The sequence below is a fragment of the Netta rufina genome (assembly GCF_964035555.1).
Source record: "Netta rufina genome assembly, chromosome: 17".
NCBI lineage: Eukaryota > Metazoa > Chordata > Aves > Anseriformes > Anatidae > Netta > Netta rufina.
The window spans coordinates 14167822-14195108 of NC_140141.1; the positions used below are offsets into that span (position 1 = coordinate 14167822).

Here is a 27287-nt window from a genome sequence, read left to right on the forward strand (position 1 = left end):
CTTGTGCCCACCCTGAGCCCCCACCCTGATCTGTCTCCCACCCTGAGCCCCCACCCTGTCCTCTCCCATCTGAGCTGCCGGTGCTGGTTCAATGCCCATTAACGACACCGGCGAGCGCCCTCCGGGCTCGGGGAGCTTGGCACCGCCGTGCCAGGAGGGACTGCAAATAAAGGAGGCTGCTGCTGCAGAGGGAATTCAGGGAGCAAAATCTAATTCCCCAGGCCCCGAGCCTGAGTCCCTGCCCAGCATTAGCAAGTTCCCTGGAACCGCTCAGCTTATCTCTAATTCTATAAGATGACTGCTGGGAGAGGCAGGGCGAGCAGCGTCTTCTTCCCCCCCAAAAGACCGGGATTTGAATTTCTGTGCCATGGGATTAGGGAAAAAATTAAAGCTATGCTTGACAGAAAGGAAGAACAATTGCCTTTTATTTATATTTAGCAGCGCTCCGTGTACAAAACCCCAGCCAAAATGCAATTTACAACGGCACAACGAATTTTACAGTACACAACACCGCGCGCCACGGCGGGTGGAAAGGCGACAAGGAACCGCCTGCTCCTTGCCTGCGCCTCTCCAAGCATCACAACTCAGGTCCCACGAGGGGTGCTGGGGCTCGGCAGGATGCATCCCTCCATCCACAGCGTGGGGAGGTCTCTCCCTCCCCGCCGGGCTGATTTATGGGGTGCGGGGTGGAGGGAGAGCTCCGTGCCAGCAGATCTCCGGCCCCGCCGTCACCCCGGTTATCCATCAGCCGGCAGCTCGCTGCTCCCCTGTCACTCCGGAGTTATAGAGCTCCCCGGCAAAATCGCGGGGAAGTAATTGTTTGTTTGCTGCTCGGCCCTCAGAAATCCAAGGAGAAAATGAGATTTTGCTTGCTTGCTTTAGATCACGGGGTTTTCCTTCCTTGCTGTGCCAGTTTCCACGTCCCCCTTTGCAGCGGGCAGCCCTCGGCCAGGGGCTCCGCACCGGGAGGGCTTTGATGAGCCCGAGGGGGAAATTTCAGCACCGCAGACCCAAAGCGAGCGATGCTGCAAACCTGGATTTAAATAGCGCCTGGACGCGAAGCACACTCCAGACGAAGGGAGATGTTCCGCTGGATCTGTTTAATCTCATTAAGCCAGGAGCTGTTTGTGTGCTGCCGTTCAATCATCGCAGAGCGGGGAACCCACACCCAGCAGCAGTCGGAGGCAGGAGCCAGCGGGGAAGCTGCGTTCAGGCGCAGCTGAGATCAACCTGTCTGCTTTTACCTCCCTCCGAGCAGCAGAAATGCTGCAAAATAAATTACCCCTAGCAAATTAATGCTGCTCTCAGGAGTGCCAGGTCCTGGGGCTGGTGATGCTCGGGGCTACGGCGGTGGCTCAGGGTTTGTGGGGCCGGGCTGGAGCTCGCGGTGGCCCCACACAGAGCAAAGCAAGATCCAAGGGGATGTCCTGCAGAAGACGGCTGCCCTGACATCCTCCTCTCCTCCTGGAGGAGACCAGGATCGAGGACATCAGTTAAGGAGCTGGGAAAGGGGGGTTGATTTTGGAGAAGGGGAAGGCAGCAAGCGCAGGGCTGGCTCCAAGAAAGCAGGATTTACAGCCCGCTGCCAAAGCCTTCCGCGCCCGGACTGCGTCTCCGCCCAAGCCCTTTTAATTGAATTGATTTCTTGGGACGAGCAGCTGCCCGAGCCAGGAGACGTATTTATGGTTGGTCTTGCAGGTGGCAGCTCTAATAAATGCCGGCGAGGAGGAGGAGGAGTGCGGGACCTCACCAGAGCCTTGCAGGGATGAAGGCACAGCCACTGCTGCTACAACTCGCTCTTCTTCCCCAGACACGACTTAGCACCCTCTGTGCCCCCCAGGCCCTTGCCAAGAGCACCTTGCAGCACCCCCAGGTCCAAGGATGAGCCTACCAAGCACTATGGGGCCTTCAGCTCCTCTCTCGGCCATGCTTGATGGCAGGAGAGCCTCTAGGAGCAGCAGCAGCACTGTGTGAGCTGCTGGCCTGCTGCTTTTCATGCCCCCGCCTGAGTCCTTATCCATTCTCTGCATGGTTTGCCACTTGAAAGAAAAAAAAAATTTAAAAAGCCAACCCCAATCTCTGTTCCAGATGGTTTGGAGGAAAACTCACATCAGTTGCCAGCAGCCAGAAAGCTAGGATTTTGCTTTCTCAGTCCTGAATTTCAAGCTCGGAAAGGTCAGACCTCCCATGGAGACAACTGCAGCTCGCTCTACACTTTTCTCATCGCCAGGCTCCCAAGGTTTGCAATTCCAGCACGAAGCTGAGGCTGCCATGCTTGGATCTACTCCTGGCTGCCGGCTCCTGATGCTGTCCAAGCAGAGCCCACACATGCAGGGGGACGGGGCCATGGCAGCTCTCTGCCCTGTCGGATGCTTTCTCACCACTTGTTTTTCGAGATGTGGAGCATTTCTCACGTCTCGCCCTGCTGCAGGCATCGGAGCACTTCCCTTCAGGTGCTGTGTCTGCATCGGGGATTATCCAAACCGCCCGGTCGTTCCCCTGCTGCCACCCGCTCTGGGCACGGGTGGCTTCCATCTCAATTCCTTGCACAGGAGGTAAAGAGAGGACTGAAAAAAAATGAATATGAACATTACAGCTCAGTTCTGGAGCCGGCTTTGTGGCATGAGAGCAGGCAGCTCGGCAGCAACCCACACCAGCGGTGCCACGGTGCTGCTCAGAGCCTGGCACCGTGGGGCACTGAGATCCCGGGCTCTGGTGTCAAAGAGCTTGCAAAAGCCTGCGAAGATCTGCTCTATTTGCTCACCCCGGTGAAATACGGGGAAAATAAACTTTTAGGAATCAAAGGCTAATGCACGGAGCAGATGTGCCAGCAACGAGAAGGCGAAGCGGTGCCTTTAGAAACCAAATCTGAGCTTTGCGCAGATTAGACATTAAAATGAACTCGCTTAATTTCATGCCATATGCAAATCTTTGCCAGCTGTCAGCTCTGTAATCACTGGAGACTAAATGTAATAACTAAACGGGAACAAAAACGCAAGGAGCGGGTCCTGCAGGAGCCCCTTTATTAGCAGCTCGTGCTCTGGGAAGCCAGGAGCTCGCCTGGCCCGCGGCTGGCGGTCACGTAGCCCAAATGTCAGCAGGAGCCTCAAGAAACGTCTGCGAGGAAAGTAACTGAAAAAGATGAGGCTACTACTTACTCCTGACATTCACGGGTTCCCAGACGAGCTACAATTACAGCTTTCTGCGTGATCTGACTCTTACTAATTCGGCTGCTGGGCTGGGCGAGTGACCCAGACCTCCGGAGGAGAAGCCAGGCTGCCAGCAGGCACCTCCCTGGCCCACAGCTGCCTCCAGCCTCCGTCGCTTGGACGTAGGACAGGGAGAACGAGGAGAAATGTTCCCGTTTCCCTCTGGATAGAAAATCTGGGAGCGCTGATCCCCACCCAAGCAGAGAGCATCGCCCTGCCTTCCCCCCAGCACTGAGTCACGGCCCAGCCCTGGACATTTACTGTGACACTCGGCCAGCATCAGCTCGACTGCAGCGCTCACAAAGAGCTCCCGGCTCTCCCCTGAAACCATTTTTTGGAGAAATGGCAAGCTGAGAAGTGCCTCCAGAGCGGGCAGACCTCTGAGCAAAGCTCCTCGCTGCAAGGGAGCTCGGCTGCGAGCTGTGGAGCCTGGAGGAGGCGAAAGATTTAACATCCCATCTCCCGAGTAATTACACCCAGCCGCAGAAAGCGAAATGTTTAACAACTCCCGGCTTTTGTAGAGTGCTGGAGGAACCTGATAAAGATGGAGTTACGCTGCTGGTAATAAACCAGGGCTGCTCGCTGCACCGTCACTGGCAGGGGGAGAGGAAAAGCCGGGTTGTAATTCGGATTAATTTCAGAGGACACATTTTACGAGAGCCCCCAGAGGCCGTGAACTGCACGTGCTCTGAGCTGTGCCCCACATGCTGGTGGCACAGGAGAGGCTCCAGCCCTTATCCAGCCTCCGCCAGGGGAGGCAGGAGCCTCCCTGAGCACACAGGAGGCCGTGTAATAGCCAGGGATCCCTCCCCGGCATCCCTGCACCCGCTGCAGTTGCCACGGAGACCGAGCATCATTTTTTTTTTAATTTATTTTGAAGTCAAGTCCAAGAGCCGGGAGGCATCCAAACCTAGAGGAGCTCCTAGAGGAGCTGCCTCCAGCTACGGCCGATGGCTGTCAGCACCTTCGCAGGGGGGCGAGCTGAGAGCCTGGCAGGGGAAAGCAGCTCCTTTTGTGATCCGCTCCCACGAAACACCCACCTCTTGCCTGTTTTAGCCTTTCTTGTCCCAGATTGCGAGCCTGGGAGGCAGCGAGCGTGCTGGAGCTGCTGCCTGAGGCATTGAGTCCCCCGGGAGCAGAGGGCTCCGTAGCACGGCTCTCCCCTCTGCTCCACCACGGCACCTGGAGAGGAGCAGGAGGCTGGTTTCACCCCGCCTGGATAAGCCACATATCGGTGTGCCACATCCTATGTGGGTTCCCTCGCCCCCTGGCACTTTGAGGCCAATGAAGGGAGTTGGAGCAAGGAGCCTGTGAGGGTTTTGAAGCTAAATCCCTCTCAAGAAGCATCGCCTCTGCCAGTTTTTAGCCAAACATCGCTCAGAGAAGTGGGGAAGTAAAAGCGAGATTAGCTGAGGTCTCACCCCAGAAGGCCTCCTTGTCCCAGGAGGGCTCATCCAGCTCCTGGGACAATTAAACTGACCGAGCTGGGGATACCTGGCGCTTGGCAGGATAAAAGCCCAGAGGGGAGGCTGTGGGAGGCAATTTCCCCTCTGTTATTGACATGCAAATCATCCCCGCAGCAGCTCCCGGGTTTAATATATTTCCAGATTGCCTGGCGTGGAGTCACATTAGTCAAGTCGATGTGGCAGCCCGTCCAAAATGGCTCTTATTATGGAGTCAGCACTTCCACATCAGCCTCAAGGACAGGCTGGAGACGAGCGTGCAGCCACTCGCCTGCCCCTCTGCTCAGCCCCCCCCCCCCCCCCCGGGGCAGGGAACCCACAGATTTTGGGGGCTGCAGGAGCCCCTGGTGAGGGGTGGTGGCAGAAACGGGCCGGGGGTCCCAAGGGACGTCCTCAGCCTTGGGAACACGTACGGCTGTGGCTTTCCACGCCCGCTGACTCCTGCAAACCTGATGTTTCTGACTCAAAGGCTCCCGCCATCAGGCACCGCCGTGAGAAACAGTGCTCTCGTCTCCCACAAAACGTGTAGGATTTTTTTCCAGGATTGCTCAGCTCTGCTCCCAGAGCTCCGTGGCTCCCAGGACCAGAAGTTCTCCATGGGTAGGACACTGAGGGAGGTGCGCCAGGCAGTGCTCAGCTGCTCGGAGAACTGTGCTGACCACAAGTGCAATAAACATAAAGCTCTTCCTCCACGCAGCTGGGACTCCTCATTCCCCTCCTCCCCCTAAATTTCGTTTCTCATTAGAACCAGACGTTCTGCGTGGGCTTGCTTGGGACCGGCCAGCGGAACCAAGCGCGTTGCTCTCAGGCTAAGGCAGCTCCACACGGCTCCGGCCTGGCCTAGCCGAAATAACCCAGCTCAGCTGCAGTCTTGCTTTGAAAGTTTCCCTTTTGTCCATTTATTCCCAGTGCTGCAAACCAATCTGTCTGAGAACCTCGTTCCTCATTATTCGTCAAGAGAGCCAACAAAGCCCTCTGTTTCTGCACCCTCTCGGAGCTTTGTTTTCGGCTGCCTATTCAGCGCCGTGTTTGTGCTCCCTCAGTGCCCGCGCTAAGAGCTTTAAATTGTTCCCTTAGCCTTGAACCCCCTCGCTCGGTGTCTTTAGTTGCAGCTAGAAGTAATCAGACAATGCAATCTTGCTCTTGCTTTTTGCTTCCCCTTCCTTCTTCTCTTTAATTAAAAATCCCTTTGGTCTTCGCACTGCTCGCTAGCACTTGGATCCGGGGTATGGTTTCCATTTGCCTTGCAAGCGCTGCAGCTGAGAATGTCAAAACCGTTTTTCACAACAACCTTGCTTTGACCCGGGTGACAGCTTTACCACCAGGCATTTGATCTCGTACTTGCCCATCTGTTCATTGATTAAAATCCCACACTCCGATGTGCAGCTCTGCCTCTGCAGCCAGCGGCTTCTCCCCACAGCGCAGCCCTCGAGCAGACAACACGCCTGTCCCGGGGATGCTCCCGGAGCAGATCGTGGCATCTTCAGGGCCTTGGTTTAACCCCACAGCTTGGGGGAACCAGCTGCTGGTCAGGCTCTGCCACACTGCCCAGGAGCAGGGGAACCAAGGAGGAGAAGGGCAGGCTGAGTGGGCACGAGACCCCGGCAGCTGCAGCCCATGGGCACGCCACAGCCACACACTCCCAGATGGAAAAGAACACCTCCATCCCGCAATTTTTCTCCTTTTAATGTGTTGCCCACACCAGTACTGCTGCCTGTCACCTGAAGGCACTGGGGAGGTGCAGGGATAGCAGGGATCAGTGGCATGGTCCCCGCAGACACAGCGCTGAGCGCTGAGGTCCATGCCTCCAGCAGCAGTGCCACCAGTCGCAGATCCCCCAAACCTCCCCAGAGCACAGCACAGCAATTTTACCCCGGGACAAGCAGTGCCAAAAGGAAGCTAGAGCCTTATTCAGCCTTAAAAATATGTTCTGCATGATCACTGCCTCTAAAAGCTGAAGGCATCGCGGTCCAGGAGAGAGGCTGCAACGCTGGGAGGCTTCTGCTGAGCAGCGAAATGAGTCGCTGCCACCTACCGGCTCCAGGGATCCCTCTGATTCCACGTTCACCCAATTCGGCCTCAAAGTTTTAGTAACAACCGGCTTTTATGTGGCTTCTCCTGTGCCACAAGGACATCCCAGCACCCCTCTGCAATGCACAACCCACGGCACCTTTGGAAGAAGCCCTGGGTGCCAGCCAAGCCCTCCTGGCTGTGGGCACGGCCATGCCCAGAGCTGCCAGCCTGCCCCATGGCCCCAGCTCCATCCTTTCAAAGCCCACACTCTTTCCTATGAGCTACTTCGGGATCTCCCTTTGCTCTCCCTGACAAAATCATAGATAATTGCAACAATGTGCTGGAAGGGCAACCCTCGAGCTTGCCCAGGCTAGTGCCGCGCAGACACGCAGCAGCCCCAGAGAAGGAGTGCTCCCAGCTGCCAAAACCTGGACGAGGTGCCAGGCATTTTTGTCTATCAGGGTCGTTCTCCCCCGATATATCAGGCTTAATTGTCAGATTCTGAACGGGCTTTGCGCCATTTTGAGAAGGAAAATACCTCATCACTCTGTAATTCTGACGTTAGGCTTCATTGGCGCTGAAGAAAACACACGCTTCTGTTGCAGGTTCCTCTCGGAGGGCAGGTGTATTTGCTCATCCTTCAAATGCTAATTATCCCCCCAAGTTATCCTTCAGCCTTAATGGGCTTTGTCAGGCTCCAAATGGCTGGAGGACACGGTAATTGTGCTGCAGGGATCGCCTTGGGCTCCATTTGCCGCTGAGTGGTCTCAGAGCCCAGGTGCTGTCAGTCTCTTTTTAGGGTTGCTGGCTGAACCAAGTTCATCAAGCTGCTTTTGTCAGTCCTGGTAACATCAATAAATGTCTCAAAGAGCTCTGGCAGTGGTTTCTACCTTCCCCACTGCTGAAAACAAGCAGGTAAAGGAAAACCGCCCAGCCACCTTGGTGTAACACAGCAGCAGCTCCTGTTCCGAGTTGTTTGCTCAGCACAGGATCAGCACGAAGCTAACCTGGACCAGGCTGCTGTGCCCTGTCCTGTGCTCTTACTTCAGTGCCAGCAGCATGTTCCCTGGCAGCTGGGAACAAAGGTGGCATGCCTTCACCCCTGGAAGTCACCGAGCAAACAGAAGCCACAGACAGAGGTGTTAGGGACAGCGTAGTTGTGCTGTCCCCAGTAGGGTTTGTTAATTAATATTGTGAAAAATGTCCAGTTTCTACTGTTCCAGTGTTTAATATCCCTCAGTAACTACTATAATTATTCTCATTTTGTACCTGCTACAGCCACCCCTGCTCCCCTCTCTTCTATAGAATAAACACAATTTGTCACCCTTCTACAATTCCTTTATATTTATTTTAGGCCCAATATCACCTTCTTCTGTGCACGCCACGCAGCGGAGCACCAAAACCTCCTGACTCCTGAAAGCCGCATTTACCCAAACCTCTTTTTTTTTTTTTTTGATAAAATCAACCACACAGAGAAAAACCAGCTTCAATTACCACGTTTTATTTATGATGACGTGTCGTGTGAGTATCTGGGGAAAAAAAAAAAAAAAAAAAAAAACCGTCCATCGTCCTGCTAGGGACTGAAATCAGGGTGAGGTCCCTGCAGCCCCTGGGGACGTTCCCTTTTCCTTCAGCTTTTGGCTGCTCGTGCCTGTTTGTGCACAGGAGCTGTGCAGCCCCGTGTTCCTTACAGGACCCCTCCAGGACCTCCCCAGGACCCCCCTGCACCTCCAGAACCCCCCAGGGCCCCCTTAGGGTCCCCCCAGGACCTCCAAGACCCTCCCAGGACCCCCAGAACCCCCCAGAATCTCCTCAGGACCCCCCCAAAAAAAAAACACAGGACCCCCCCCAGGACCAAAAGAACGCCCCAGGATCCCCCCAGGACCCCCCAGCACCCCCCAGGACCCCCCCCCAGGGCCCCAGGCGAGGCGCGGCCTCCACAGGCCCAGGCCTAGGCCCAGGCCGCAGCCGTCGCCTAGCAACAGCGAGCGGCCCCATCAGCCCCGCCCCATCCCAAACCTCCCTTCTCATTGGTTACTCCTCCCAAGACTGACATCCCCCCTGACCAATTCCCACCCTCCACGAGCCCCCTCCCGCGCCGGTGGGCGCGGCGCTACCCGGAACCCCCTCCCCTTGCAGGAAGCGGAGCGCGGCGAAGGGGCGGGACACACCTCCGCGAGCACCCAATAAGAAAGCCGAACCTCCGGCGCTCAACCAATGGCAGAGCCGGAACCGAGAGTGGGCGGGGCTCCGCAGGGGGACCGCCGCAGGGGCCGCGGGGACGCCGCAGGGTCCTAGCGCCCGCCCGCCCGCCTCCCTCCCGGGATGTGCCGGGCCGCGGCCCGGCGGCGGGCGGCCCCGTGGGGCCCGGCGGGGCGGGCGGCGCTGCTGGCGGCGCTGCTGGGCGGCCTGGCCGTGCTGGCGGCGCTGCCCTTCGTCAGGCGGGGCTGTGCCGGCCTCAGCGTGGCCCCCCGGGGGCTCCGGTTGCTGCCCCGCACGGCTGAGGCGGCCCCCGGTAAGGGAGGGGGAGGGGGGGAGGTACCGGGGCTGGCTGGTGCTGGGGGGGTGGGGGGGGTTGGGGGTTTTGGGGAAAATAGAGGGGTTATAGGGAGGTGGGGGTTTGGGGGAGAAGTTGGGGTTTTGGGTAAAATAGTGGGGGTATCGGTAGTTGGGGGTTTGGGGGAAAAAGTTGGGGTTTTGGGTAAAATAGGGGGATTATCGGTAGCTGGGGATTTGGGGGAAAAAGTTGGGGTTTGGGGGAAAATAGCGGTGCTGTCAGCAGCTGGGGGTTTGGGGGAAGAAGCTGGGTTTTTGGGTAAAATAGAGGGGGTATCAGCAGGTGGGGGTTTGGGGGAAGAAGTTGGGTTTTTGGTTAAAATAGCAGGGTTATCGGCAGCTCGGGGGTTTGGGGAAGAAGTTGGGTATTTCACCAAAACGCCTCTGCTGTCAGCAGCTGGGGGAGAGGTTGGGGTTCCCCTGAGACACCTGTGCTGTCGGTACCTTAGGATTTTGGGGGAAGATGTTGGGTCTTTCGTTAAAATGCCTCTGCTATCAGCAGCTGGGGATTTTGGGGAAGATACGGGGTATTTAACCAAAACATTTCTCATATTTGCGGCTTGGGATTTGGGGAAGAAGTTGGGTAAGTCGCAGCACACCGTGGTCACACTACAAACGGCTCCGCTGCCGTGCTCGGCCCCTAAACGTGGCCCTACAGCTCTCCTGCTGGTGGCTCCATCCCACGTTTTGTGGTTCTTTTGTTGAATTTCGGTATCAGCAAATGCTGATAGTCTCCAGGTTTCCCGCAGAACCCCCTGCCCTGTGATCTAACCGCTCCCCGTTGCGTTTCAGAAGTGAAATTCGAAGCCAAAGCGGCTTTGAAGCAAGCCCTGGAGATGAAGCGCCAAGGAAAGCGAGAAAAAGCTCACAAACTCTTTGTCTACGCCCTCAAAATGGACCCCGATTACGTGGACGCCCTGAACGAATTCGGGATCTTTTCGGAAGAGGAAAAGGACATCCTGCAGGCCGACTACCTGTACTCCAAAGCGCTCACCATTTCGCCCTGCAACGAGAAAGCCCTGATCAACAGGGACCGGACGCTGCCTTTAGTCGAAGAAATCGACCAGAGGTATTTCAGCATCATCGACAGCAAGGTGAAAAAGGTGATGGCCATCCCAAAAGGCAACTCGGCCCTGCGGCGGGTGATGGAGGAGTCCTACTACCACCACATCTACCACACGGTGGCCATCGAAGGGAACACACTGACGCTGTCGGAGATCCGGCACATCATCGAGACGCGGTACGCCGTCCCCGGGAAGAGCCTGGTGGAGCAGAACGAGGTGATCGGCATGCACGCGGCCCTCAAGTACGTCAACACCACGCTGGCCTCGCGGATCGGCTCCGTCACCATCGCTGACATCCTGGAGATCCACCGGCGGGTGCTGGGCTACGCCGACCCCGTGGAGGCGGGGAGGTTCAGGGCCACGCGGGTGTTCGTGGGGCACCACATCCCGCCTCACCCCCAGGACGTGGGGAAGCAGATGCAGGAGTTCGTGCAGTGGCTCAACTCGGAGGACGCCATGGGCCTGCACCCCGTGGAATTCGCCGCCTTGGCCCACTACAAGCTGGTTTACATCCACCCCTTCGTGGACGGCAACGGGAGGACCTCCCGGCTGCTGATGAACCTCATCCTGATGCAGGCGGGCTACCCGCCCATCACCATCCGCAAGGAGCAGCGGGCCGAGTACTACCACGTGCTGGAGGTGGCTAACGAGGGCGACGTCAGGCCTTTCATCCGCTTCATCGCTCAGTGCACCGAGACCACGCTGGACATGCTGCTCATCGCCACCACCGAGTACTCCGTGGGGCTGCCCGAAGCGGATGGCAGCACGGCGGGATGCAGACAAACCATCCCCGTCAAGACTTGAGGGCTGTGGGCGCGCAGGAACCAGGGAAAAGTGGGGGAGAACAGAAAGTTCCCTGTTCTCGCTGGGAAGGAACTTGACAGGAGGGTGTCGCTCTTTAGCATTTCATTTATTTAAAAGTCTCTTCTGTTTGATTAAATTAATATAATTTATTTATGTACCAGGATGCCAGGCTGAAATGTGAACTGTTGACGCTGACTGTAAGCTCTAACCTGTGTGTGCTGCAGGAAGGAGGTGGGAGAGGGATCGCGGGCTCGACGAACTGAAGTAGAAATAATTAATTTCTCCTTAAAATGAAGCTTGGAGGAGCTGCTTCCAGCGCAGCCCTTCACCTCGTCACTCAACAGCCTCATCTTACCTTGGCAAGGAGCTGCTAGGCCAGCCAAAGCCTTAACTGAGTTGCTGCTCTCACATTTCCCCCTCCCTGTTGTTCAAAAAACCACCACCAAACCCTTGCAGTAATAGCACACTCCCAGCTACGCCAATCAGATTTTCCTTTTCACTCCCACAGCAGTGTTCTCTTCTTGTTTCAGACAGAACAGATGAGGAAGGAGGCTCGCTGCAGCTCAGCGATGGCATTTCTGCCCTCCTCTTTCTGTTCTCAGCAGCACTTTGCATATTTATTTTCGGTTGCCTTTCCTAGGGCAAGTTGTGTGCAACAAGGGGCAAGTGATTTGTCTGTGATGCCAGAGCAGGCGACTGGAAAGAGACAAGAAACGCTGACTTCCTTCACTGAACTGCAGGCTGCTTTTGCTGTGATTTCAAGAGAAGTATTAGTTTGTGCCCGGAGGCCCTGCCTCGGATCTGTCATCAAGCTGGTTCCCTGGGAAATTGCAGCGGTCTCTGTGTGTTTCTGCTCAGGGTTTGGGAAGAGCTTGCTCCTGCAAGGCTGCGGGCAGAAAAGGTTGTTGTGCAGAACCCTAAGGCTGCCTTCATTAGTTGTGCCATTTTGGTAAGAATTCATTCAGCGAGAACTTGAGTTTCCTTAATCTACACCAAGAACTTTTCACTATAGCTTTATTAATTACCAGGTCGTGTTATTACCGTGGTAAATGTGTAAAGAATCACAAGGCCTCTCCATACTGCAGTGGCAGTGTGTTGTACCTGGAATTGCCATCCAATTCGAAGTGTACCTTATCTTCTGCAGCTTAACAGGCAGAGGAGTAGCTGCCTACACCACTGCTGGTTGCATAGCAGCCAAATTCCTTCAATCTTAGATCCCCAAACCTCCCAGTTCAGAAAACGTGGATCAGAAAATGTGGATGCAATCCCAATGAGTACTGTAAAGCTTAATCCCTTTGTAAAACAGCGTGGGTTGTTGTACTGTCCCAAGGCCCATTTAAGTTTCATCCCTCTCTCTCTTGCCTGCAATGTAGTTACGATGTTTTATACAAAAAACAGGCAACAGAACAAGTTTGGGAGTTACCCATGTACTCTAGCACCAACCCGTGCTTATGTACTGATTACTGCTGCCAGGAAAAGCAACCAATAAGGGAGGAAGGTTGTTCTGTTTTTACAAAACATGCTTATTTTTGTAGTGCGAGGTGAGTATAAAGATATTCTGCACTTTAGAGCTCTGGGAAAAAAAAAATGTTATTTTAGTAACAGATTAATAAAGTATTTTAATATTAAAGTCTGTTTGGACTAGGCTGTTGTCAGAACACTGCTGCTGGCAGCAAAATAAGCTGCAAGGTGCACGAGCTGTGAGGCAGTGCAGATCCTGGCTCCCTCAGCAGCATGCAGCTGCACTGGAGGGGAGCACCGGGGAGGACATTGAAGCAGCAAGTCCAGCCCTAGAAGTCAAAGGAAACCTAATTCATCAGTCCTATGTTGTGCCTGCCTGATGTCAGGGCGAGGTAACCATCCTTTCCTAACCCCTAATTAAAGCTTCACCTTAAAATGGCATTAGAGTGAGTAAGCAGATGGAGCTGCAGTGTTGTTGCATCATTACGGTGCTGAGCGGTTAGCCCACACTTGATGCACACAGCAGGTGGGCTCCACAAGAAGAATTTGGGCCCTATAGCATAGCAATACTACCCCCAAACCTGCTGATGCCACAGCTAGGAAGCAGACAAAGTAAAGCCAAGCCAAATGAGCACAGGATGTAAGCACTGAAAACAGTGTTTATTTGCAGCAGTGCGTGTGTTGTACAAGTGAACTCGGTCCTGCTGTGCCCCCTCCCCTCCAAACCCCAGCTGCTGACTGCGAGGTAGCAGCAGGTTCAGGCAAGCAGTGATATTTCTATCCACAATAACCAGATTATTCTCGAGTCTGAGGTGATTACTGAAGTGGTTCAAGATATTAATACTAAAGGGAGTGAAATACTTACAGGTACATGAGGACACGATCTCAGTGCACCCGAGAGGTGAGGTACATCAGTATTACCTAGCTGCCATAGGTTAAGTGCAATTCCAACACCCACATTTCAACAAAAGCAACAGTATTTATAGAAAACCTTTGAGAACTTGAGTTTAATAAACCAGGGAACGTCAGCTTGCACTTCACATTTGTACAAAACCATACAGAAACCACCTGCCAAAGACGTATGGGCTAGCTAGCAAAAAAAACAAACAAGAATGGTCCTCAGCAAGAGCATGTACAGCTTCCATGGGGAAAAAACAAACGGAGCTAATCTTATCCATGACACTTAAAAATAATTTCAATGTCTTTTACAAATACACAATATAAAAAACAGGTCAACTCGAACAGAACATCAACGGAATACATAGATATGTATATTTGTGTATATACATATACACACCGATGTATAGAAACTCTCCCAATACTAAAATAGGCCATTGTGGTGAAGTTACTAGCATTTGCCATTTAACTCTTAATGGAAGGAGATGGATGTCCGTGCGTGTGAGAGTGTTTTGGTGGAACGTGGGTGTGTTGTCAGAGAGAATGACTGCAATCACAATCTGAACTTCTGAGCGGTGGAGCTCGACCAGGTCAGCCCTAGGCTTTCACATCGCATCTCGTTCGTTAATGAAAGAGAAAGATTTGTAAAGTATTCAGAAAAAAAATGTTGTGGCATCCAACCTGTACAGGAAGTATTTCCCCCCTCGGTACCCTCAATATGAGGGATCACATAATGCCATTTTACCAGAACGTAGTATAACTCTTTGCTCTTAAAAACAGAGGAAAACGGATTTGTACCATCCTACACTGATCTTAATGAATGCAGCAGTCCTGAGCAGTATTTACACCTGATTGTGACTGGCGTTCTCTCCCTGCTAGCATAAGGACACAACATGGCTTCCATAAAGGCATTTCACATTTTACCAGACCAGCTGATCGCAGACTTCCTGCTCACTTGTTCAGTAGCATCTTGGCAAAATCAGCATTGGACATCTTTTTCGGCTCCTCAGCAGGTTCAGATGAAGTTGCTGGTGAATTCTGGACCATCCCGTTCTCAGCCTTAGCCACGGGATTACTCTGGCGCTGCAACGCACGAGGCATCATCGACAGCTGTGTCCTTCCCTTCCCTCGCCTGCAGAGGGAAAAGTGACATTTCAGAATACCCCAACGCTCTCTGAACACACTGTTCTAGCTTAGGAAGAGAAAAAGGGCTTTGTTCCCTAAAAGGAACACCCCTTTAAATATTATTCTTGTCATCCGTTTCAGTAGTAAGTAGTGCAAAGCTTTCAACAGACAACCTTTGAATCAGCACACCTAAATCCTGACAGAAAACAACCGCCCAACAGTCCCCAGGAATTGAAGCTCCGTGGTTTTATCCACAGAGCACCTACACTGCAACACCAACCGTAAGTAGCAGGAGCACTTGGAAGGAAAAAAGAACAGCTTCAGTCCAACGCTGCTGTACTCAGTCACTACCAACCTGTTCCTATCGGTAATGTACAGAGAAATCTGCTTTTCCTCAATCCATCAACTCCAATTCTTTGATTCAGTACCTTTCAGGTGTTCCCTCATCTTCTGGATGATGCTCCCTACATCGTAGCCTACAAACAACCCTGGTGTTTGCTTGTTAAGCACTGGGAAACCCTTGCTAATACTTACGCTCCATAAATCTGTCGTGGTACTGCAAATTGCGAGGCTCTGCCTGCCTCGGGCTTGTCCGGCAGCTTTCGGAGAGGCGGGTTACTGATCGCCACCTTGATGACGTGTTCCTTAATTGTCAGGCCGTCCATTTTCAGCACAGCCTGCGAGGCCTGAGCTTCGTTTTCATATTCCACATAGGCCAGGCCCTAAATAAGGGAAGAGGTAACCTAGTTTTAGTCATTCTTTCTCTGCGTGACAGTCTCTTATTTAACAAGCACCCATTTATTGGGAAATGGACGTAACAAACCCTGTCAAAGAGGTGTCTCATTTCTCACTGGCAAATCCAGTACTGCAGCAGGTGTTAGGCACAATAGCATGAAGGAACTGAAGATAAAGGAGGATGGGGATCAGTTATACCAGGTGAACCCCAGCCAGTTATTTTAGAAACAAACGTTCTTTGCAGACTTACTGATGCCTCTTTTTACTGTATTGAAAATGCTGCAGATCTCTTTCCCTCCATCCTTTTTATATCACACATTTTTCTCATGTAATTTAATTAGTATTTCAGCAAAAAAAAAATCTTCCCCCTCCTATTTTTTATTTGTTGGCACAAAGACACACCAGGTTACATAAATCCACGCATTTCTATGACTTTTAATGCAAAGCCCATTTGGCAACAATAATCAAGTCACTTACCTTAAGTTACAAAAATCTATGTTTTATATCCAAATCTCATGAAGAGTTCCCTTCTGAAGGATTTCATTGAAATTAACAGAGTATTAAGGACACCTACCTTGGGTTTTCCTGCTCGGTTGGTGACCAGCCTGATGTCCTTCACGTTCCCATGTGCTTTACACACATCTTCCAGCTCTTCCTTAGTGCAGGAAAACGGCAGGCCAGATATGAACAGTTTGTGTTTCTCCAGTGTGGTACTATACCTGAACACCTGAAGAAATAAGAAAGGCTGTTAGCTCTCAAGCCAGCCAGAAACAAAGTGAATTTTAACCTATTACAAAGCTCTCAACCTTTTGAGTGAAAAGGTGAGATTAACAGAAAACACCCACACCATAAAAAAGCCATTAGTAATATCTTGAGAGATATTTGCATATAAACAGTCATCCACCAAGGACGTGCGAGGAATTCTTAGAAGTTAAGTTTTTAAACATTATCTTTGTTTTACAAAAAAAAGAACCATTGATATGTCTGTCTTCTTGCTCAAGCGTCACTAATTGAATACTGAGTTTTTCTGCACATAACCCAGTGAAGTAGAAAAGCACAGATTGTGGAATTAATATCAGGTAACTATGCTAAACTAATAAGACAATAATTTGTTAGATGCAGGAACTCAGGAAGCAACACATCCTGCCAGCTTTCCAACGCAGTCCCACTGTTGAACCCACTTCTTGAGCAAATAAAAGTTTACCTTGAAGTCTGGGTTCTTGTTCTTGTCAACACAAGGAGAAACAAACATCGGTCTTCCCTCCACAACTTTACGATCCAACCCAAGAGCCTGGAGAGCAGATTTCTCATCCTTGAATTCTACGTAGCAGTAGCCCCGGAACGTCCCCTTGTTACTGAACACCGGGCGGATCTGCTCTACCTCCCCGCAGCTCTCAAAAAGCTCCTTCAGTTTCACTTCGGGTTCTGCCATGTTATAGGAAAGGTTGCTGACAAAGACGGTAACGTTATCTTTACTGCTGTCGTGCAGAACTTTGGGGATGTCTTTGCGACTGGTGGACGGCTTTTGCTTTTGGTTTGCCGGCCGGTCTGGTTTTTCAGCTCCACTTCTTCCAAACAGCCCCGTTTCTAACTCCATGTCTTCTTCAAGAAGTAAACCATCGCCGTCTCCCTTATGCCTCTTGCTGGGCTGCTCTGCTGAGTAATGAAATCGAGAGCCTTACTAGAAAAGTCACACCATTTCACTCAGCACTCAAATTAGACTGCCCTTCATTACCACCATGGAATCATGAAATAGCAAATATGAATGAGATGGAAAACACAATGACAGCTCAAAGGCAATAAAAACCTCCCTCAGGTTCTTAATAATGAGAAACAGATTACTTGACCAAGACAGTAAGGATTTAAATGGAAGCACTGACAATATTTGGTTTTGTCAGTTACAACTTCTGACTCATGCTCTCTGTCAAATAGGATCTTTATTAAAAAAGAAATAAAAGCTTCCCATACTCCCAGTGGCAACAATCTTAAGATCTTCTGGTACCACCCTCCAAGAGACTACTCTAATATCAAATAACCAAGTTTAGATTCCGCATGCTTCAGCATCATTTGATGACTCAGGAAAATTAAATTGAGAAGAAATCACAATATTTCTCTGAAATAAGAGAAATCTACAAAAAAAATAATCTCTAGAAGTTCTTTTAGGCATGTACTTCAGCTAGCCAAAAAACATTTCATCTTGCTTTCATTTTGCTAATACAAAGAAGGTCTCCTGGGAGAAAAAGGCCCTGAAAGAACTGCAGCTCTGAAGACAGTGAGAGCACTTCTTCATCTGCCTCTAACTGCAGGCAATCACCCAGTAACCCCAGTGACAGAGGACTGACACATTTGTTTTATTACCTTCTTCTTCTCGTCCCCATTCACTTTCATCATCATCATCAGCTCTGCGTTTGTCTCCAATTCTATTTTTTTTAGCCTTTTTGGAAGCTTTCTTTTCTGCCCGAGCCTGCTTTCGTTGCTCAGCTTTCTCCTCCTCCTGCTTTGCCAGAGCAGCTTCTTTCTCAGCAACCTAAGAAAGAGATTCTTATTTAACTGACTGCATGCTGTAGAGCATTCTCATGCACTGTTTTCTATAGTACTGAACCTGGAGGGTTTTCTCCTGAGCTATATAAACACAAAGCTAATGGAACCACCACTTAAAACACATGTCAATTATTTGCTCTGATAGTTTTTTCCCTAGAGCACTCCTGTTACTCTTATATTCATCCAAGTGTCAAAAGGTGAAACATAAAGAAGCACTAAAGAAGTTAAATTATAAACTAAAATCAATAGCTACGAAGCTTTAAGACAATTTAGGCTTATCTGTACAAACCAACATTAGAAATCTGACAGTAAAGGTTGATCTTAAAATAGATATTTCCTATAAACTGCTTATAGTTCACAAAGTTCTGACCTTTGCTCTTTGTTCGTTAACTCGTGCTAATCTGTTTTCTGTTTTTTGCACAGCTGCATCCCAGTCTTCTAACGTTCCTAGAGAATTAAGAAATAAAAGCTTTGTATTTAGCCTTCCCATAGCTTGGAAATACAATTCTAGGAAAAAAAGAATCAATGAAGTTATAGATCTTATTCTTAGTATTAGAGTTCATATACATGAACATTTAATATAAATTAAATGAATGGCCTTCAAAGAAAACAAAATCCAAGCAGAGCAAAAACCTCTTTTTAATCATACAATGCCCCCAAAAGGCATGGAAAAAACAAATCAATTTCAGCAGGCTCTAAACCAGGCCTGAAAAGGTGAAGAAAAGAAAATAAAGAATTGCTTGCGTATGCTTCGGTAGACAAAAGAAAGCGAGCCTTCACCAGATGACAAAATACCAGATCAAAGCTCACTCTATTATTGACAGTAAAATGAAACGTCTTGCAGTTTGCTACCTTCTATCCTCTCCAGCGTGAGCAGCACCTCGCAGACGTGCTCTGGATAGTCACTTGTGCACTGCACGGCTCGATGCAAGGCCTTCCTGCAGTGCTGAGTATCACCATGGGCTCTACAACAGGGAAAACACAGCAGTAAGGAGCCAATCCTCCACACCACAATCACAAAGCAGTACAGTTAACGATGTTCTGTGCAAACACTCTTCCTCTCTCCCTAGCTAGCTCCCACTAGGTTTTGTTGCTGTAGTATTTCTGAACTAAGAACCTCAAAAGCAGACTGTGAACTCCTAAGGAGCGTACCAACACTGAGCAGATCAGCCTTGTCTCACACAGATGAGGGCACTTAATTTAACTCTTTCGTCCAGCCAAGCTCTTACCTTTCCAGGTTGTAATACTCCAGCCACATGTTCGCATATTTGGCGTTCCCTTTAGTCATGATGTTGTCCCAGAGCTCTCTGGCCTTCTGCATGTTGTTACATAAGCGGGCCTGTAAAGCAGCACTCCGCACACTCAGTACAGGTCAGGATTCTTTGTTCCATCACCACAACCCCCCTGCCTCTTTCCCTCCCCCACAAAACACCAAAGCTTATGCATGCAAACTCAGAAGATAGCAGTGAACACCTAGTGTACTCCTACCACTGAGTGACACCTCCCATGCCCACCCCTTGCATCAGTCTTGGTTTCCAGCTCCCACAGACACTTCATTTTGGTCATTATAAGGCATTTGAGACAATTGCTTTTGAACTTTTCCTTCTGTCATTATTCGTTATTGTACCTAACGTGGCAGTTCAACACAGTTCTTAATCTAAAACAATTACTTCATTTCTGTTACTAACTGGGAGAGGGTGGAAAAGGGGGAGAAGTGGATTAAGAACCAGAGTGAAGTTCACCTGAACTCACTATAGAGGGGTCTGTGGGTACACGAGACAGCTGACTTAATAAACTGCTCTATAAGCTGAATCACACCTGAAGCTCCTGCTTCTCCCTCCAGGAGCACACAGAAAATGAAAAGGAATCAATTCAAATTCAGGGCCAACTTTGGGCAGGACAATTACAAGACTGGAGACTGGCAAGCCATCCCATGCATCATACAGAGAAATTATAGCACAAAAGTAATCTTATCCAGGTTCATAGGAGCCTGGGGCAAAGGAAGGATGAGAAAACGTCATGATGTCTCTCCTATGATGTCTTCCTTCAGTCCTAAAGCTACACTATGTGCTTGACCAGCCCTGACACAGAAACAGAAGAAAGATTTACTCCTTGAAGTTACAGACAAAATGCACACGAGAGGTTGGAATGTTTAAAGAAAGATTTCCTCTACTCTAGCAATTAAAATAGAGCAGACAGAAACATCACCTCGACTCTTGCCCAGTTCTGCATGATGGTGCAGGATGGATCTCCGCTTTCACTAAAGCCTGGGAATAAAAATAAGTACTATTTGTGAACGGCTCTTGGAAATAGAGTGTTTATTAAACAAGTTTTAGATCATAGGTGGAGTATTCATCTTTTTCTAAGATGTCTGAGACACTTGAAGACAAGTTAAACGTTATATGGAAAGCTACTCTTATGAAAAAACTGATTCTGCACAAGACAAAGCAATACACGGGATGATTTAACTTACGCTCTTCAACTTCTTGTTTCAAGTACTCCACAGCACGGGCAAATGCGGATCGCAGCTCTTCCAATTCTTTACTTGAGTCTTCAAAAAAAAGAGAAAGAACCACCTTAGAACAACAATTTTCATTTCCTATCCACTAAAATCTCTTCACTTACACCCCCAATGATTTTCTTTCAGCAGGAAATAAATAAAACTTGCTACTTCAGTAAAGCTCACTACTTGCATACCAGAACAAAACAAACACCAACCGCCACCAAGTACCTAACATATAAAACACAATTTTTGTGACAGCACAATCTATTTTTTCAGCAAGGAGCTACTCTAAAACAAGTACGTTCTTATATTTTATGCACACTGACAGGCAAGAAAGTACTGTTTGTGAAGAATATGAAACTAGTGTTGACTGTGTTTTATTTTTTAAAGTAACATCACTGTTTCAGATACATAAAACTCATTTATTCAAACATATCATACGTACCTTGTGTAAAATCCACTCTTCTTCTTAGGTAATCAAGATATGCCTGCCAGATTTCTACGTAGTCCGTTGCCTGAATAAAACCTGCATTCAGAGCCTTTTCAAATATTTCTGTAAGAAACAGGAGGGGGTAAAAAAAAAAAAAAAAACCACACATGTATTTACTTTTCAATTATTGATAAAGTTAACAAGCTGCAGCATACAGGACAACAAAAAACACAAGAAACCCTAAATATAGTAAATTGTTTAAGGAATTCAATGTAAAAGCCCATTAAATTCAGCAACATTGAAGTAAAGTTGAAATAAAGAGCTTGCTTAGAAGCAAAGCTGCTCAACTGTAACAGCTGTGCCCTGGAAGCACGCTACTGTAAATCTCATTGGCTTTAAGACTGCTGGAGAAGGGCTACACCAAATCCTGCAGGTCACCACTTGTCACACAGCATTCATAGCACAACAAGAAGTGGTTCTGTACTGTGAAGAAGGTTTGCTGAGATATTTCTTTACCAGAAATAATGCAGTGGTCAACTCCGTGCCTCTCCATCGCCAGAAGATAGCGAATCCAGAGCCCAACTGTCCAGGGACAGTTCCTAACAGCGCGATCGTGAGCAGACAAGACCAATTCTTTCACTCTCAGCTGCCGGTCCTGAAATAAGCACACCAAGTTTTAAGTACCTGTGAGCCAGAGAGCCCAAGACAAATTCTGCAGAGAAAATACAAAGCTGGGGGAAAAACTGAGCAAACGCTCGCTTGATCAATAAATACACCACTGAAAATAAAGTGAAGTAGAAATCAGCTTCTGGAGAATTTGAAGACAATGTGACAGGATTAGGAGAACACCTCCTGTTATTTATCAACCACTAAGATATTAAAACAAAAAGACAAATAAAAACGGAAGATAAAACCCCAAACATTTCTGTTTGCCTTACCAAATACTGGTTGTAGCGTGCCCAAAGATCTGGTACAAGGCAGTTCTCAGCCAAAGCCCTCTCGTAGATCAACTGAATGCGAGCTGGATCACCTGCTTTCATCTCAAAATCGATGTAAGCTTGGTACTCTGCTAGCTTTGGAGTCTCAGCACCCAGCTATAAAACACATAGGAAAGGGAAAAATAAAAACCTTCTCAACAAAGCGAGATTCAAACAGCACAACTGTCACACAGGGTAGGTCTCAGGCAAAATTTCAAACATGAACTTGGCCTCTAATTATCAGCAGCTTCAAAAGTTTCCAGCACATCTGATTATGAAGTGCCTTGCGTATTGCTCATAGCTGCCAGCCAGCTGACCATGCTCAAGGGAGCTCCCTTATCTGAGAGACTAGAGAAAAAAAATCACCACAAACCAATTAATTGTTATTTTTACAGCAACATGAAAGTAAAAGCATTACCAGTGCCTCTTCGTATGGTTTACACTTCTCCAGTTGCTGTAGAGCTTTTTTGTAGTTCTTTATTATTGTTTCTGGTATTGGCTCTTCTGACCATTCCTCGTACTCAGCATATGAGGCCTCCATATCTATGAAAAGAGACAGGAAACCACATCATTAATGCCCTCAATGGACTAAATAAGAATTCAATTCTTCATTTTAATAAGTGAGTATTTCTGTTTGTATATTAACTGCTACACTACTACACCTTTAAGGGGGTTGTACACTATCATATATAGAGTAATTTGAACACAAATTCAGGACAAGTTATTTTAAAGCTAATGGCTTTGCTTTACAAGAACAAAAGTCCCAAGATCTTCCCAAGTCTTCAAAGCAGAAGCCAGCCCAGATTCTTCCAATACGTAAATGAAGAAGTCAAAGATCTGTGCCTAGACTTCTCTTGGAAGGAGACAACGAACCAAAAAAAGGGACTCAAGGAGTTTAAAGTTAAATGAACCTGATACAGCAGACTAACAACCCAGCTGTCAGCACGTATTATTTTCCTACCAACCAAGCTTCTTGTACAGTGAGCTTCACAGCTGAATTCCTAGCTCCTGATGGTCGTGTTTCATGCTAATTACTTGTACTTGGCCTAAGTGATCTCAAATTATGCACTGAAGGAACAGACAAACCAAGTTTCAATTAATATTTCTGAATAAAAGGGAAACGCGCAGCATTCAAGGGACCCCAAAGACAGGCAAACGTAACCGAGTAAGGAATGTTCGGATATTACAGCTGCAATTTGTGTAGCTCTACCAGAGGAATAATCACAACTAAAGCCTCGCTGTAATGGTTTATTCACGCCATCCCCCCCAGTGCAAAGGCTCTCACCTAACAGCGGGATCCCCAGCTGGCGCCTGAACAGCGTGTGGATCCTCTCAAGCTGGCTGCAGAGCATCTGCTGCTGCTCGGGAGACGGAACGCTGCCAGGAGCTGGCTACAAACAAAAGGATTGAAATTTAATCAGCTCCCTCAAGCCTGAGCCGAGGAACACGAGGGGGTATTGTTTATGGGCTGGGGATCTGGGCTCCAAATGACTACACGAGCCCTGAAGCACAGACGTAGGCAACTTGCATCTCAGGTGGCTGCTGGGAAAGCTAAAACTTGGGAACTGCTGGGCTTTGAATTGGGTGAATGTAAAAAATGTTCCTCAGTGAAAGCCAAGGCACACATTGGGAAATGAAAACCTGGAGGTAAACAGCGTGTGATCGTGCCATTCCACAAGCCCACTGGGCTGCCAGAGAGGTTTTCAATAAATCCCTGCTGCTCACACGGATGATTTAAAGCTTCCAGATTCCTTTCTGTTTATCAGGGGAAAGGTGTTCGCCCATTACCCTTGTGTTAGGGCATTTCATTACTGATTAACTGCCAGATCTTACGTAGTAAGCTGAAAGGAAATGGAAATATTCTAATAATGAAGCTGCTTAATAGTAAAGCTAGTTGGTTTAACATTATTCTCATCAGCTCAAGCTAAAGCACAGAAATTTTGCTTCCAGATGTGAGATTTCATGATCTTATTTAAGCACAGACTCGTTATTACACCAACAAACGCAGAGAACGCCTTTCCCAGAGCACAGGACCAGTTCCTACAGCTGAGAAGTAACAGCTAAGCAACCCCACAGCCTCTTTGCTCAGTGTGTGACGAAGGAGCAGCACGAGATGACTTCAGAAGCGATACCAGAGGTTTTTACTTGCAGTAGCCCAGGAGATTGGCCTTACCTGTGCTGTTTCCAGGATGGCGTTCTCAAACTCGCGGTACGCTTCCCACAGAGCCGTTCCTTTTGTCACGTGCAGCCCGACGGCTGTTAAGGCTCTCTCAAATATGGAGCGAACCTTCTCGATTCCTCCCTCCTGCCCGATGCCACCGATCGAGTACTGGGCATACTCCAGCCAGATTTCAGGACCTGAACAAGGTTAGGAGAAAGAAACAGGTGAGCTAAGGACCTTGAAAACCAGAAAGGGGTCTCTGCTCCCCAAACACAAGTAGACCAAGACACAATTTTCTTTACCACTCAATAGAGTAAAGAAAAAATTGTTTTATTCTGTGCTCTTGGTTCGGTACCAGCAGCTACAGTTGGTCTTCTGGAGGAAGTCACCCTCGTGGTCCTTACTGGCAGCAGATCCAGAGGGCCCCTCTTCTCAGCTCTTCACCTTCCTGAACTCCCACCAACACCCGGCAGTGCCAGCCATGCTCGTGCTGGGACATTTTACATTAATTTTCTGGAAGAGATTCCCCTCTGATGATACCAGTCCTTCCCTGCTCCTAACATCACGTTTTCAGCACCTTGCCACAACACCCAAGCAGCACGCAGTGCTCTGAAGCAGCATATGGCTGCAGGCAGCTCCTGACAAACAGAGAGAAGCCACCACGTGCTGCCCTCGCTTTAACAAGGCCACACGGTGAGGTTCTTCCACGTCAAAGCATTTCAGGAATGCTACCTCCAGGACAGCAACCACAGGCTGTTTTAGGAGCTGTCACATAATGGAAACAACAGAGGCAGCGCTAACCAACACAGAAGGTGAGAGCAGGAGTGAACATCTCAACAGCACTCATTCTCCTCAAAAAAGAGCTCAAGAAGGTGCCGTGGGTAATGCAGAAAGCATTCCTTAACCAAGCACAATACTTGCTGCTTATGGACATTAGAAAAGTGCAAAAAATGCATTTAAAATATTTTTTAATGTTAGCTTAGACTATCTTAGACTGCAGTGGCACTTAAAGCATTGCCTTTAAGCGGCCTGTAACTCGAACACTTCAGAACAAAGCAAGGATCACTCCATGCTAATATTTTTGATGCAATTTCTGCATTAGAATGAAAAGATTTTCCTAGAAAAGTGTAATCTGAATGTAACAATACGTTTTATAGCAAATATTAAGAACTCACAGATGTAGTCTTTCACGGCTCTCTCAAATAGCTCGTAAACTTTCTCTCGCTCCGAGATCTCAGAAGCCATCTTTATCTCATCCTTCAGCCAGTCCAGCCAGATTTCTGAAACCAACAAGTTCGAACCCATCACAAAAAGCTCAGAAAAAAAAAAAAATAACTTCAATTGTTTGTTCAAGCGTTTGGAGTTTTTAAATAACAGACTTAAAAACACAGAGAGGGACAACGGGGGAAAAAAAGCAACTTTAGCCACAATTATAATTAATTTAAATGAAAAGTTTGGCACAGACCTCTCCAACCGGGTACAAAACAAGCACACATTTATTTAAAGAAAGCTGCAGCTGCAAGCAGCAAGTTATTGGTAGTTTGTGTAGAAGATCTGAGTGAACCAGCAACCCAAGAGCCGCCGAGTGGCACACCTTCTTCCCATTTTACAGGAAACAATAAACGGCTCCAGAGGCTGCAAGTTCCCACACGCATAAAAGGAAACTTTCCCTTGCCAAGGCTAAAAGTACACCGGCGGAACAGCCTCTGTGGTATTTACATTGCCTCTGGGTTTATTAGGAAGAAAAAGAACTCCACGCTTTAAGGGCTACCCACAGCTTCTGCCACCACGGTATTTTTTGCTGCTTGCCTGTAAAGTTTAATTTTTGGCAGCGTTTTGCCTGGGCTCTGAGTCACGCTCACTGACTAAACCATTTCTGTGCTGCCACCCCCAGCTGCACGTTACCAGCCCAGCACAGGTAAAGCTGTCTGCCCCGTAAAACATCCCCTCCTGCCAGCTCCACCCCACAGCAGAGGGCAGGGCAGGGCAGCTGCAAGCACCAAAATCTTGAGTTCCTGCAGGAAACCATGCACAAACACATTTCACTGCTGAAACAAGGGGATTTCACCCCAAAACGCCTTTGAATCGCTGACTGATCCCTGAGCAGCAGCAAGCTGAGCTCCGTACCTTCGGTAAGGGGAAAGAGCTCGCTCATCTTCTGGCGAGCTCTCCTCAGCTTCACCAGCTCTCCCTCCTGGCGGAGCAGCTTTATCAGGTCCAAGTGGCAGTTGTAGTCAAAGGCGTTGATGGAAAGCTTCAAGGAAAAAAATAAAAGTGGATTTTTAAGGCATCATAACGACATACAGAAGCGAGAGAACATTTAGCAGAACACCACATGCTCTCACAGCACGTGAATCTCCTCACAGGTTCATGCAACCAGCCCAGCATCTCCCTCCCTGCACACAGCCGGCTCCAGTGGTGCCCACAGGATACTTTCAGGCCACAGACGTTTATAAAAACACATTTCGAGTTTAACTGAGCTTTAAAACTCTACCAAAAAGCAAATTTTGAGCTCTAAAGCCTGCTCGGCAGCACAGGTGCCAAACCCTGGAGCACTGCAGAAAATTGTTCAGGCGTTGTGAGTAAGTAAGGACCAGCTCCAGCGATAAACCTGAGGCGTTCTGGGCGTCCCAAAACTTAACGGAAAACAACGGGACCGGCCCCAAAGCCCCTCAGCGCGTTTCGCCTGCCCGTTGGGGCTCTCTGAGGAGAAAAGGCCCCATAACCCCCCCCCTCCAGCCCCACACCACACCGGGGACCCCCCTAAAACCCTCGGGACCCACGGTGGACCCCAGAAAAACACGGCCAATGCCGGGAGCGACCTGAGGGAGCCCACAGCAACCGCGAAGGGGTCTCTGGGGTGTCTCTGGGGTCCCCCTCACCTCACCGCCCCCCTCACCTGCTCCTCCAGCCGCTGGATCTCGGCCTCGTTCTCCTTCTCCTCATCCTCGCCATCCCCTGACGAGTCCGAGTCGCCTTCGTCCTCCGAATCACCGCCCGATTCCGGGTCCGGCAGCGGCAGCCTCCGCTTCTCCCCCTCCGCCTCCTCCTCAGCCGCCGCCGCCGCCGCCTCAGCTCCCGCCGCCGCCATCTTATGCAGCTCCCCTCAGCGCCCGCCGCGCTCCGCCACCCGTTGGGGCTGCCCGCGCCGCGCCTGCCTCAAAGCAGCGCACACCCACCGCTCATCCGCCGTGAGGAGAAACCCTCGCAGCCTTCCGCACCGTTCCCGGTTTCTCACCGCTCCTCTGCCGCCGTGCGCTGAGCGGTACCCGGTTTTACCCCGCGGCGGTTCGACCGAAGAGCAGGCGGCGCCGCGGGCAGCTCGGGGCCTCGCCGACGAGGGGTCCT

General features: G+C 49.6%; 2 protein-coding genes across 3 annotated transcripts; one reads left to right on the forward strand and one right to left on the reverse strand.

The window, feature by feature from the left end:
* Positions 1–8968: 8968 nt before the first annotated feature.
* On the forward strand, positions 8969–12744 carry FICD (FIC domain protein adenylyltransferase). The gene is made up of 2 exons (XM_084297054.1): positions 8969–9200; positions 10034–12744. The coding sequence occupies exons 1-2, from the start codon at positions 9011–9013 to the stop codon at positions 11107–11109; spliced, it is 1266 nt and encodes a 421-aa protein (XP_084153180.1). The 5' UTR covers positions 8969–9010; the 3' UTR covers positions 11110–12744.
* An 814-nt stretch (positions 12745–13558) lies between these two features.
* Positions 13559–27030, reverse strand: SART3 (spliceosome associated factor 3, U4/U6 recycling protein; the record flags this gene model as incomplete). Of its 2 annotated transcripts, none has more annotated exons than XM_084297070.1 (19): positions 13559–14599; positions 15127–15314; positions 15902–16054; positions 16532–16980; positions 17686–17854; positions 18239–18315; positions 18721–18833; positions 19098–19207; positions 20077–20135; positions 20342–20419; positions 20817–20924; positions 21318–21456; positions 21740–21895; positions 22197–22321; positions 23064–23169; positions 23952–24136; positions 25115–25219; positions 26067–26193; positions 26839–27030. In XM_084297070.1, the coding sequence occupies 19 exons, from the start codon at positions 27028–27030 to the stop codon at positions 14419–14421; spliced, it is 2820 nt and encodes a 939-aa protein (XP_084153196.1). In that variant the 3' UTR covers positions 13559–14418. The 2 variants fall into 2 exon arrangements, with proteins under 2 accessions (XP_084153196.1, XP_084153195.1); XM_084297069.1 differs by having other exon boundaries at positions 16532–16983.
* Between the last annotated feature and the right edge of the window lie 257 nt (positions 27031–27287).